The sequence below is a fragment of the Geotrypetes seraphini genome, chromosome 11 (assembly GCF_902459505.1).
Source record: "Geotrypetes seraphini chromosome 11, aGeoSer1.1, whole genome shotgun sequence".
In the NCBI taxonomy this organism is placed as follows: Eukaryota; Metazoa; Chordata; class Amphibia; order Gymnophiona; family Dermophiidae; genus Geotrypetes; species Geotrypetes seraphini.
Genome location: NC_047094.1, coordinates 69557612 through 69571184, shown reverse-complemented (window position 1 = coordinate 69571184; position 13573 = coordinate 69557612). Strand labels below are relative to the sequence as shown.

The following is a 13573-nucleotide window of genomic DNA, read 5'->3' as shown; positions in this document are numbered from 1 at the left end:
TGTCTAATTTGCATGTGTTTCTCCTCATTTGCATGCACGGATTTGAAGCGGATCGCAGGAGAGGTTAGTGAATAGTGCAGTAGGGAAATCTGGTCGCAAACCGATTGGTACACGATCGATTTGCTTTGTGAATGTAGCCCATAATAAAGATAGGTGTTTAAGTATAACAAAAACTCAGACAGAATGGTTCCATCCACAAGGGTCACACCCAGGGCCGCCATCAGGGCAGTACTACCAGTCCTGCATTCAGGGGCCTGGAGGTGACAGGGGGCCCGGGCTTCCCCAGGGTCCTAGGCAGTGTTTCCTCTAAGGCAGCGGTCTCAAACACGCGGTCCGCGTGTGGCTCTCCAGGTTTTATGGAGGCATCATTGTCTTCCTTTTGGAGCAGCATCCGGCTCGTTCGTTCAAAGCCGCGGGTTGGCGGCTCCTTGGGCTATCCACTCCTGCATCGGAAGCCTCTCTGACGTCACACCATCAGAGAGGCTTCAGACGCAGGTGCGGATCTCGCAAGGAGCCGCCACCCGCGGCTTTGAACGAACGGGCCGGCCAGACACGCTGCTGCTCCAGTGGCGTACCAAGGGGGGGGCGGTCCACTGTTCTCCCTAGAATGCGGCTCGTCTAGAGCAGTGGTGCCCAACCTGCTTCCCTTCCCTTCTCACTGCTGCCATCGGGGATCAGGCTGGCACCGTGTCTTTGATCTCCCTGCTTCTCTTCCCTGCAGGGCCGACCAATTCTTGCGGCCTGACGTCGAGAGGATGTTCTGGCTAGCCAATCGCTGCCTGGCTGCCCGGAACGTCCTTTCCGACGTTAGAATTGACGTCGGGCGGCGAGAGTTGATCGGCCCCGTGCAGAAGAGAAGCAGGGAAATGGCTTGTTCCCGATAGCGGCAGCAGCAGCAGCCTATTCCGCGGCGGTGGTGGCATGGGGGAGGCAGGAAGGAAGAAAGAAAGAAGGGGGGGACAGGGAACCAGAAACAAAGCAAAAAAAACGGGGCACAGAATCAGAGAAAGACAGACATAGAGAAAGAAAGAAAAAGTTGGGGGAGGGAATGAGGTCTGGAGGAGAGGAAGCATACAGGAGGCTGAAAGAAGGGAAGAAATATTGGATGCACAGTCAGAAGAATAAAGTGCAACCAGATGAAATTACCAAACAAAGGTAGGAAAATGATTTTATTTTCAATTTAGTGATCAAAATGTGTCTGAATTTATATATGCTGTCTATATTTTGCACTATGGCCCCCTTTTACTAAATCGCAATAGTGTTTTTTAGTGCAGGGAGCCTATGAGCGTCAAGAGCAGCGCTGGGCATTTAGCGCAGTTCCCTGCGCTAAAAACTGCTATTGTGGGGGGGGTATATTTGTCTATTTTTGTATGGTTGTTACTGAGGTGACAATGCATAGAGTCATCGGTCTTGACCTCTTTGAAAAAACCCAGAATAGGATTGATAATTAACATTTTCTCAGCGTATAGTGTGCTTTGTGTTTTTTAATTTTATTTTTGGTAGATCATTTTGACTTGGTCATTTTAAAGTAGCTCGCAAGCCCAAAAAGTTTGGGCATCTCTGAGCTAGAGCGTTGAAACTGTGTATTTCTATTTTATCCCCCCTTTTACAAAACTGTGGAGCGTTTTTTAGCGCCAGCCATGGTGGTAGCAGCTCTGATGCTCAGAATTCTATGAGCGTCAGGGCTGTTACCACCGTGGCTAAAATCCACACTAAAGTTTTGTAAAAGGGGGAGGGGTTCGTTTGTGATGACATATTCCATACTAGGCGAATGTGTTTTCTGTGTTCTGTGTGTTTGAAAGACATGGTTTTCTGTTAGGATTGACGATGTAGAATTGATCTGTGCTGGTCTGGCTTATTTAGTTTTACAATGGGTGTACTGATGTACTGCTCACTGCAATATGTAAGATGCTGCCTTTTCCTAGGTACTCATGTGTGACGTGTGGTTTGTTACTAAAAATCATGTTTTTCTTACAGATGGGGGGGAGGGGGTGCCAAAAAATGATGGGCCCCGGGTGTTACATATGCTAGGTACGGAAAAGGCATATTGTAAAGATACCAGAAAGCTGGCGTAGCAAAAACTTTAAGTAAATTGTTATTCTTCTAAGTTTTGAGTATTTAACCCTCCCACAATCTCACGGGCACTCGTTTCAAGTTTATTGAGATTTTGATTTAAACGCAATATCAAATATTTTCATTGCATATAACAAAAATAAATTTGGGGAAATAAATAAAACCATTTGAACAATAAACATACAAACATATCCATAGATGATTAAAAATACATAAGGAGTACAAGGATAAACTACATTTGTTTAAAAATTTGTCCTCCGTGCCTGCTCATAAATTTGTGGAGTATGTAACTTGTCGCTCATGCATATTTTTTTTTGCACACACCTCATCAATCCTTAGAGGAAACATTGGTCCTAGACCACCATAGCACAAATTCCTGTATTATGCTTCTGCTGTGCACAACAATAAACACTGCTGTCATACTTTTTTTTGTCCCCTGCCGATTTCCTGATAGCACCCCCCGGACAAAAGGGGGGGGAAGGGGTGCGTGGGGGGGGCCCAATAGGATTGCTCAGTAAGGGGCCCAGAAATTTCTGATGGCGGCCCTGGTCACACCTCCTTGTCAACTGAGGGCCATTGTTTCAAATACCAAATTATAACACAAAAAGATACTGGAAAATACTAGAAATTGAAGTCTATAAGAGACTGGTTTCAACACACACACACACACAGGACATTCATTCACACATACCCCTCCCCCCTTCTTTCTTTTTCTTCTTCAGCCTTTTCACACCTCCCCATTCAGACACACAGCTCCCAGTTCAGCTGTTCACTTCTTCTGCGCAAAGCCAGTCTCCCTTTCTCTATGGTTGGTACTATATTTGAAATAAGCTTATTTTTATCTAATATAATAAAACGCTAGGCCGTACATGCGCACTTCCTATGTGTGCGCCGGTTTTCCGTGAGCTGTAGCGACACATAGGAAGTGCGCATGCGCGGCTTACGCTCTGTCTTGCTCCCTGTTGAAAGACGCAGCGTCTCCCTTACACTAACTTTGCCGTCGCCGCCTCTCCGCTCTCTCTCTTCCCCCCCCCCGAAGCGGATGGCCAGCGGCTTACGCGCATGCGCTGGCTTGGCGTACCAGAGGGCAAGATGAAGGGGGTGCGGAACAGCGCTGGCGGCGGCAGTGTCCGGTAGGGAACACGTCCACGAGTCCCCCCCCCCGCATCAACTGCTGCTGCTCCTGTTTGAAGCGGCCTGCTGAGGTTTGCGGCCGGCTGTAGCGAACCTCGCAGGCCGCTCTCCACATGGAGAGCGGCCTGCAAGGTTCACTACAGCCGTTCGTGAACCTAAGCAGGCCGCTTTGAACAGGAGCGGCAGCGGCGGCAGCAACCATGGGTGGATGGAGAGAGGGGAAGAACGGGAGGGGAAGCGAAAAAGAAGGGCTATGGAGCAGGCAGGAAAGAGGGCTGCTTTGGGGGGAGGGGTGTGCTGGGGCCAGACAGCAATCGGGGGGAGGAACAGATGGGGGGCCATGAAGCAGGCAGGCATTGCACAACAGGGGGAAATGGGGCTGCGTTGGGGGGAGTGTTGTGCTGGGGGCAGACAGCAATCGGGGGGAGGGAGGAACAGAAGGGGGGCCACGAAGCAGACAGGCATTGCACAACAGGGGGAGAGGTGAAAGGGGGCTGCTTTGGCAAGCAGGGGGGGCCAGGGAGACAAACAGAAAGAAAGACGCACAGACAGGGGACCTGGGAGAGACACAGACACAAGGAATGACACACAGACAGCGTCCAGGGAGAGAGACAAATAAAAAAAACAACAACACACCATACATACAGACATCTACTCTAGCACCCGTTAATGTAACGGGCTTAAAGACTAGTATTATATACTTCTTCTGCATCATCTGGCTATTGTATCATTATTTTACTTTCCACTGCCTCTGAGGTTTGAACCCAGGACTTCCCCCCTCCTCCCCCCCAAAAAAAAGACTACACAAAACACAAAAGATTACTCTCTTCTCAGCCTCCATTGATCCAGTTACCAGAGTAAAGAACAGCTCTGCATTTCCTGTGCTGCCCACCCCTTTATCTGAACTCTGACACCCATTACATGCCTCCCTATCAACCCATCCCATTGAATCTTATGATACTGAGAAGTCTATACTACTTCTGCCCCTTTCACTGAGGCACTCCAAGCTCAGAGGACTTGCAAACCCCATGTACCTCTTTTTCTGAGTGTCCACTTCCCTTCTCCCCTTTACCTGCGTGAATCCTAGCTTGATTCTGCGCTGTTTGAAGGTTCTGGCAAACTGCTCAAGCTCCTCCAGGTCACTGGGCTCCTCAGGGTGAGAGGCTGTGTCCAAGCACTTGGTTGGCTGGGAGTGGGAGAGGTGAGATTCAGGGAGCCCTGGTCTCGTTACCACCTGTAGTCATAAACCAGAGCAGAGGGGTCTCAGAAGCCCAGCCCGAAAACAAAACCTTGTTTTATTCTACAGCACTCCTCTCAAAGTCCTTCCCATCTCCCAAAACTAACATCCTAGCCAGAGAATTGAAAAACAGACAAGAAGTAGCAGCATTGATAGACAGTAAAATATCTTGTACTGGACAGGTTTCCACGTTGAGGTGCTAAAAACAGTAGCAGGAGAAAAGTGGATGGTATAGTTGAATACTATAGACCATAGGTTCCGAACACATAGTATGCATACCTGAGACAACAGCAGGGGTTACCCATAACTTGCTACCTTCCTCTTCCTGCTATCAGTTGCTTGCCTGCAGGGCTGCTGCCTTCCTGTGTTTCCAATAGCACAATGAAATAGAAACTGACTCCTTCCCTTCCACCTATTTGTTCCCTCACCCGCTGCCTCCCTGATACTGTGACTGCACTTTGCAAAGAAACCAAAATGAGGCAAGAGGCCATAGCCTTGTGCAGACTGCTGACAACTCATCCATTCTGTCCCCTACTTAACTTCCTGTTTTGAAGAGGCAGAACCAACCTGAGTCACTAGCAGCATGCACGAGGGCTATGGCCCCTCGTCTCGTTTCAATTTGCTTGCAGTGTGTGAAGAGACTTATGCTTTGCAGTAATCTTAAATTTCAATGTGCTATATATGTGCAGAAATGCACCAAAGCATAAAACTACAATTTTGCAGTAACTGCAGCTACCTTCCAAACAAAAAAACCCTGATGTGAGCAGGCACTAGGGTATGGGAATGATCAGGACACATGACTTAGAGCAATAAAAAAAATATCTGCTTCAACAATAGACACCAAGCTTTATTTCCTGGGAAAATACTCCCATAAAACAAAGAAATTATAAAGTCTGCCTTTGAAGTGAAATTCTCCTTTATGAATTTCTTTGAATTCAACTACCTTCTAACTCCCACTGTGTCATTTTTCAAATTAACACCGAGGGGCAGATTCTCAAAACTAAAATCTGCCTTTAACGTGCTCGCTAAACCAGTTCCAGCCAGTTTAGCATGCATGTATTTTAGTGGAGGATTATCAAAACGGCTTACCAAAGTCTTTTCTGAGTTTTCTAGCAGTCTCCGAAACTGACATGCAAATGTAGTACAACGAGGTCATTAATATTAAAATGATCACTCTGAGCCATTCTCTATAATCACCGCATGATTCTCTAACCTCGTTGAGCCAATTCTGTGGCCAAAATCTGCCGACAGGTAGGAGCTATTGTTGCCTTACTTTCTGATCAGTGACAGAGTACTGATTGGCTCAGGCACTGACAGGCAAGCAAGGTCTGACAGCTCAGACCTCCCCCCCATGCAAATTAAAATACTAACATAAACAAACCCCCAAATTGAAGATCGGCAGGAGAGATGTCCAATCACCCAACACTGCTACCCCCTCCCTCCCCATGCACACACTTGCAGCGGGAAAGATGCCCATTCCCTTCTACAGCTGCCATCACCCCCCCCCCCCCAGCAGCAGGAGAGATACCCACTCCCTCCTGCCACCAAACAAAGCAACTCCCTGATACCCCCCGGCAGCGGAAGAGAGTCCCACTCCCTCCTACCACCATGCAACCCCTCCCCTGACATCCCCCTCCCCGTGTCTCTGATGACTCCCTGTTCCCTCTCCCTTACCTTGCTTATGATGGCTGGCTAGAGGGATGCTTACTCTCTCCAGCCAGCAGGCCTGCCTCTTCCAAAATGGCGGGCCTTCTCTTCCTCAGTGCATTCTGAGATGTACCGGGGAGGGGCCTAAGACAACCTGGGCCATTAAGAGCCTTAGGCCCCTCCCCAGTCCAGGCCTTAAACAGCCTTGAAGAGGCAGGTCTGCTGGCTGGAGGGAGTATGCATCCCTCTGGCCAGCCATTGTAAGCAAGGGAAGGGGAAGGGGGTTCGCCAGAAGTATGGGGAGTGTCTGGAGGGAGGGGGGTTGCTACAATAATGGCTATGACAGCAGCCTGTCATTTTTTAACGTGAAGTTTTGAGAATCTAGCCCTGAGTCTTTGAGGAATCAATATTAGGGGAACACAGAAAATGGCAAAGTTTTCATCTCATTTTCCTTTCATGATAAGTGAGTTCACCAGAGTACAAGGTATCACGTCTTGGGGAGGTATACTGTACATACACATCTATCACAACATTAACAGACAATTTGAATTTTACTGTTGGTAGAATTGTTGAACAGCTGGGAAGAATAAAAGGAAATCAAAGTTGCTCCATTTGGACTATTCTAACGCACTATTTTGTGGTTTGCCCAAAAAAGCGTTGTGCGTATTACAGGTCGCACAAAACGCATCTGCAAGGGTTATAGGTGGCCTTTCTCACACCAAGCATTTAGTCCCATTGTTGATAAAGCTGCACCGGTTGCCAGTGTTATGGCGAGTTAAATTTAAAAATCTTAGTGCTGGTGTTTAAAGCCCTTCAGGATATGTTGCCGATGGTTATGAGCTGTCTGATTAGACCATATGTTCCATCTTGTCCGTTGAGATCCCAGTCTCAGAATCTTTTGGAAGTCCCACCTATGCATGTTATTACCAAAGTTACAATCCATTCCAGGATTTTCAGTGTCATGGGCCCTACGAAGTGGAATGCACTTCCAGATGCATATCAGATTCCTTGGTTTCTTTCCTTTCGAAAAGCTCTAAAGGCATTTCTCTTTCAGGAAACCTTTGTTAATTTAAAAATGGAACTGTGTGCAGTAAAAGTGCATTTACGATGGTCAATGAAATTTTAGTGCTTGAGTGTTTGTTTTGTTAGTTTGTATCATTTTATTTGTATGTTTCCTGTACTCTGCATAGATTTTTGTGATTTGTGGAATATAAGTGTTTTAAAATAGATTAAATAAATAAATAAAACTGAAATGTTTATTGATTTGACCTGACTCACAATAGGCCTTTTGGTCATTAGACTAAATGTTATCCCTACCTAGAAACCTATTTAAGCTTCTACCCTAGGTGGGTAAAGGAAGGGCTTGGTCTCACTAACACAATGAATTCTGGGTTGGATGCACAAAAATTGCTGTTCAAACCCGGACAACCCCTCCACGCCCCACCTTTAAATTAAAGAGCAGCAGGAGGGATGCCCACTCCTTCCTGCCACTGGAGGTTCAGCGAACACCTGACACTCCCACCATAGGAGTGGGCTTAGGCACCTGGGCTAAGTCAGGATCTTAGGCCCCTCCGAGTGCATCCCAGGATGCACTGGAAAGGGGAAAGACCACCATTTTGAAGAGGCAGGTCTGCCAGTAGGAGAGAGTGGGAAGGGTTTGTGAGAACTATAGACTCTCTGCTTTATTGACTCGCCGCTAGCAACAATTTGAAGATATTTGGGGCCGCTTTCTAGTGGTGGAAGGACAGGCTAGGCCTGTTCAGTAGCTTGCAGCATGTATTTTCCTTGATTATTTTTCACTATGCCTACTATGTGTTATGGGCTAGAAGCCCAGTGGGATTTGGGGTATTATGACTGACTCTTCGGGGGGGGGGGGTCAGGTGGGAGGAGGGGGAGGGGGTAGTCTGTTCGGGGAATAGGAGGGGGCCTTTAGGGGGGAGTAGTATTGGGAATTTCTATATTTGGTAACATTTGCTCTTGCGTTGCTTGTACTATTGGCCTAGGGGGGGTATGTTTATTCCATGTTTGGATTTGATGTATAGTATCTGTTATGAGCAAGCATGTTCTAAATAAAAAATTACAAAAAAAAAAAAAAAGGAGAGAGTGAGCATCCCTCCTGCTGGATTGTCACCTAAAAGGTACGGGGATGTTTGTGTGTGTATATGTGGGTGGGGGGGGGAGGTTTCACAAGGGTCCCGGCAGCAGGAGGAAGTGGGCATCTCTCCTGCTGCTCTTTAAAGGTGGGGTTGTTGGGGGGGCGGGGGTATAGGTGGTTGAGGCAGGAGGAAGTAGGCTTCTCTCTTGCCGATTTTTTTTTTTTTTTTATGTTTGGGGGTTGTGGGCCATCATGGGGAGGGGGATCTTGGCATGAGTTTTTTAAAAAATTTTTAATGGAGACAGAAATTGTGCGTGATGCGCACAATATCTATGCCCTTTAAAAAAAAGTGCCGTTCAGCGCTTTTTTAACGCTACTGGCACCTCCAAACCTGTCAGAGATGCTTCATTTTGTGCATCATGTGGGCATCAATTGAAGTACTTATTTTAATACTAACGAGCTTGCTGTAATGTATTTACATACGATTATCGGAGGCTGCTACAAACCACAGAAAAGACTGCGATTTGACGTTATGCGCATCGATAGATGCAATTCTTTGTCGCTAACCTGTTAATACTAGTTTAACGATTGTTAAACGCATGGTGAGTTTTGGGCCTCTGTGTTGGGAAAATAACCCCTTCTTGTCTTATCATGTGCATTGTATTAGTGTGCCCTGCTTTGTAAGGTAATGTTATATATGTATTCCCTAACAGTCCTGTTACCAAAATTAGGCGTGCTTGCCATATTCCCTCTTTTTCTTCTTTACATGACTTTTCTTAGCATTGTATGCGAGTGTCATAACAGAATAAAGTGAATTCATGATTGTGGTATCACTGTGGTGTGGGTGGATTATCCTTCGGTTTTGAATGTTAGGCGTGTTTTGGGGAGGGCAGCAGGCGAGGGAATGGGTTGGCAACAATTTCTATTTCTTTGTGCCACTGCAGCACATAATAAACAAATATGTTCCAGAGAAAGAGAAATGGTAGAACTAGAGGACATCAATTAATTTGCATAGAGGCCAACTTATGATTAATGTCAGGAAGTAATTTTTCTCAGGGAGGGTGGTGGATACCTGGAATGTCCTCCTGCAGGAGGAGGTGGAGACAAAAATGATAACAGAATTTGAACATGGGTGGGATAAACACAAAGTCCTACATGGGAAAAAATAGAAATCAAAAATAAAACTGGACTTTCTTTAGCATACTGACCTGTGCTGGGAGCCCTGCCCTGGGCTGAGCTGGTAAAAGACTCCCTTGATTTTGCTGAGGTAGCTGAAATAGATTTGGTGTCGATAGCAAACCTGAAGGAGAGAAAGTGATGACTTATGAGACAAAGATCCCTTCATATCAATTTATAGGCAGAATTCTGGGAATTAAGTTTTGAAACTTATTTTGAAGGATAATTGCAGGTAACAAGACAACTCCATTCACATGCACTGAACTCAAATGAATACTTTAAGAAAAGATAGAACATTTAAAAAAAATACATTAATACTGTGACCAAATGGCTAGGTTTACTCTACATGCGTATGTTTATAACTCAGTTTTCTTAGATTAAAAGGAACAGCAGCATTTCCTTCTCACTCTTTACTTTCTGTTTCTACTGCTCTGTAATAATTAATTTTATAATACAACTTTGTAAACAGCTTTGATATTTTGTTTTGCTGAAGGTTCCTCTCCTTTTACTGTTCTTGTAGTGCTATTTTTCTTATTTACATTTATGTATTAATACATTAACCTCTGAATTCTATAAATGTACTTTGAGTTGAGTGTGGAAAAAAAAGGAGAGATCAGAGATGACCAAAATAACATACCACTAGAACAGGGGTGTCAAAGTCCCTCCTCGAGGGCTGCAATCCAGTCGGGTTTTCAGGATTTCCCCAATGAATATGCATGTGATCTATTAGCATACAATGAAAGCAGTGCATGCAAATAGATCTCATGCATATTCATTGGGGAAATCCTGAAAACCCGACTGGATTGCAGCCCTCGAGGAGGGACTTTGACACTCCTGCACTAGAAGAAAGGGGATTAATAAAAATCAATAATATTTACTAAAATACAACATGTACATTACATAAAGAAGGGGACCCAACAAGATATCATATAAGTAGAAAGGAATATAAAGCAAACGATAGGGACAATATTCAATATGGCCACATTTAAAGCAAGCCTCAAAACCTTTTTTTTTTTTTTTTAAAGATGCCTATGGGGTATAAATCTGGATTTTGATTTCATTTTATTTACACTCCCTTTTGTTCTTTCCCATTCCCCTTCATTTTTTTAATCAAATGATATAACCCTTGCTGTTTTCCTTTCATATCCTATGTTATCTTCTTTGTTGTCTTTGGGCGCCTTTTATCAAGCCGCGCTAGCGGGGTTAACACACGCAACTTTTCATCACGCGTTAACCCCCGCGCTGGCCAAAAACTATCGCCTGCTCAAGAGGAGGCGGAAGCGGCTAGCGCGTCCCGCGGTTTAGCGTGTGTTAAACCGCTAGCGCGGCTTGATAAAAGGAGCCCTTTATCTTCCATGTTAGCTGTCCTTGTTTTAGATCAGGGGTCTCAAAGTCCCTCCTTGAGGGCCGCAATCCAGTCGGGTTTTCAGGATTTCCTCAATGAATATGCATGAGATCTATGTGCATGCAGTGCTTTCAATGCATATTCATTGGGGAAATCCTGAAAACCCGACTGGATTGCGGCCCTCAAGGAGGGACTTTGAGATCCCTGTTTTAGATTATTTTTTAAATTATGTTTTTTATGAAAACCACTTAGGATTGTTTTAAGCGGTATATCAAACTGTAATAAACTTGAAACTCGAATAAACTCTTTATTATGGAGATTCACAACCAGTCCTGCTTGTGAATCTCCGTAATAAAGAACTTATTGAATATTGCCTCTGTCGTTTGCCTGTTCCCACTCCACTTCGATTGCTTGGCTTGCTTCTGTGGGAGTTTTGTATCTTCTGTGCAGCTTCTTACATACCTGAATGTATATGTATAATTAAAACACAAATCAATGAGACAAAAAATCTGTGTAACAAAACAAGTCAATACTGAGCATATGAAATGGTGTAACAAAAACACTTTAATATAGCAAGTCTGTGTGTGAACATGCTAAATGTGAAAAAGGTAACAGTGAAAAGTGAATGTGATAACATTTAAAAAAATTAATGTGTGAGAAATAATGTGCCTGTAGAAACTGGTTTGCGAAGGTGCAATATAAGTAAGAGAGGGGGTGAATTACCAAGTTTCCAAGTTTAATCAGCATTTGATATAAAGCAAACAAAGGGTATAGTAGGGTTTTGGTAGGAAAACATCTATGTGGTTTACATATAATTCTAATAAAAACTGAAAAATTAAAATCACGTAATTACATCTGATGTAACTGTAAAAAAAAATAAAAACAAGCAAACAAACCATGATCCTGTTTAAAATACTTTGCGATGAATACCATAGGACCAGCAACTACTGCACACAATAAAATCCATTTCATTACATGCCACAAATAAAATCTTGATACTTGGGAGAGGATGGGCTGGGGAGGGCTTCAATGGCTGGGAGGGAGTAGATGGGCTGGAGTCGGTTTTGACGGAGATTTCGGCAGTTGGAACCCAAGCACAGTACCAGGTAGAGCTTTGGATTCTTGCCCAGAAATAGCTAAGAAGGAAAAATTTAAAAAATTTCAATTGAATCAAGTTGGGCAGATTGGATGGACCATTCGGGTCTTTATCTTCCATCATCTACTATGTTACATAGAAACATAGAACATGACGGCAGAAAAGGGCCACGGCCCATTTAGTCTGCCCACACTAATGGCCCACCCCCTAACTACCTCCTTGAAGAGATCCCACATGCCAATCCCATCTTTTCTTAAAATCTGGCACGCTGCTTGCCTCAATTACCTGTTGTGGAAGATTATTCCAGCGATCAACCACCCTTTCAGTGAAGAAATATTTTCTGGTGTCACCATGAAATTTCCCACCCCTGATTTTCAACGGATGCCCTCTTGTTGCCGTGGGTCCTTTAAGGAAAAAGAGATCATCTTCCACCTCAATACGGCCTGTGACATATTTGAACGTCTCAATCATGTCTCCCCCTCTCTCTGCGTTCCTCGAGTGAGTACAGCTGCAACTTACCCAGTCGTTCCTCATACGGGAGATCCTTGAGTCCTGAGACCATCTTGGTGGCCATTTGCTGAACCGACTCAACTCTCCGCACATCTTTTTAATAATGCGGCCTCCAGAATTGTACACAGTATTCCAGATGGGGGTCTCACCATGGATCTGTACAACGGCATTATGACCTCGGGCTTACGGCTGACGAAACTTCTACGGATACAGCCCATGATTTGTCTAGCCCTGGATGAAGCTTTCTCCACTTGATTGGCAGTCTTCATGTCTTCGCTAATGATTACCCCCAAGTCACGTTCCGCTATAGTCCTTGCTAGGATCTCACCATTTAGGGTGTAAGTCCTGCATGGATTTTGCCGCCAAGGTGCATGACCTTGCATTTTTTGGCATTGAAACTTAGTTGCCAAGTCTTTGACCAATGCTCGAGCAGGAGTAGGTCCTGCGTCATACTGTCGGGCATTGAGCTTTTGTTGGGCACTGTGTTTTGTACTGTGAAAACATTATTGGAATTTTAAAAACTCTTTTTAAAACGCTGTGTAGATTAAATAGTTCATGCCATCAGATAAGGATGTTGATTATAATGTAAAAGTGAAATAGAGGCTAAGAAAAAAACATAATGGTGACATCAAGAATTAAAGATGCAGAGGGGTGACTTCCCAAAATGTAGGCTATATCAGCTTTATGGGACCTTATGTAGTCATAGTATCAACAAATTAACATTAGAAAAAGTGAACTCTAAATAAACTAAAATATGTGGATAAAAATGTAAAATGTAAACTGAACTTCTATGGTTATGTTGTTTAATGTGATGAGATGTAGTGGAAGTGGTGGCCCATGTGAAATATTGCTTTTGTTTTAAATTATGGGATCTATAATAAATGTATTCCTTCTGATGTAGTGGTTACTAGTTGAAGCCAGTAATACTTTCTGTATTTGTCTGCACCAGATGAGGCCTTAATATCTGGTCAGAGATTATCCCAATGCCAGAATTGTAATATAAAGTTACTGCCTTTTCTGAAGTTAAGGAAGCATATCATTTAGAAACATTAATGTTCAACCAAATTATCTTTAGTGCCCCCTCATATTTCCTCCTGTATAGTGCAATATATACATAATAAACGTAAATTCTGAAAACTGGCACATTTCAATTCAATTGTCCCATAGAAATGCGGTATATCACATCTTATTACCCCTTTACTAAACTAAAAATAAAATTATTTATCTTACCTTTGTTGTCTGATGATTTTTTCTAATCAT

The 13573-nt window shown here is 44.1% G+C and overlaps 1 protein-coding gene across 14 annotated transcripts in view; it reads right to left on the bottom strand.

Moving 5' to 3' along the window:
* The window catches only part of POU2F2 (POU class 2 homeobox 2), a 404239-nt gene that overhangs the window by 68426 nt on the left and 322240 nt on the right, over positions 1-13573 (bottom strand). For all 14 annotated transcript variants that reach the window (XR_004541086.1, XR_004541087.1, XM_033963217.1 and 11 more), the window contains 2 exons: positions 9395-9486; positions 4280-4441 (listed from right to left, as the gene is read on the bottom strand). Coding sequence is in view for 12 of the 14 variants with exons in the window: in XM_033963217.1 (XP_033819108.1) it covers positions 4280-4441; positions 9395-9486 (254 nt within the window). In the remaining 2 variants the exon portion in view is untranslated. The remainder of the gene's footprint in view (positions 1-4279; positions 4442-9394; positions 9487-13573) is intronic.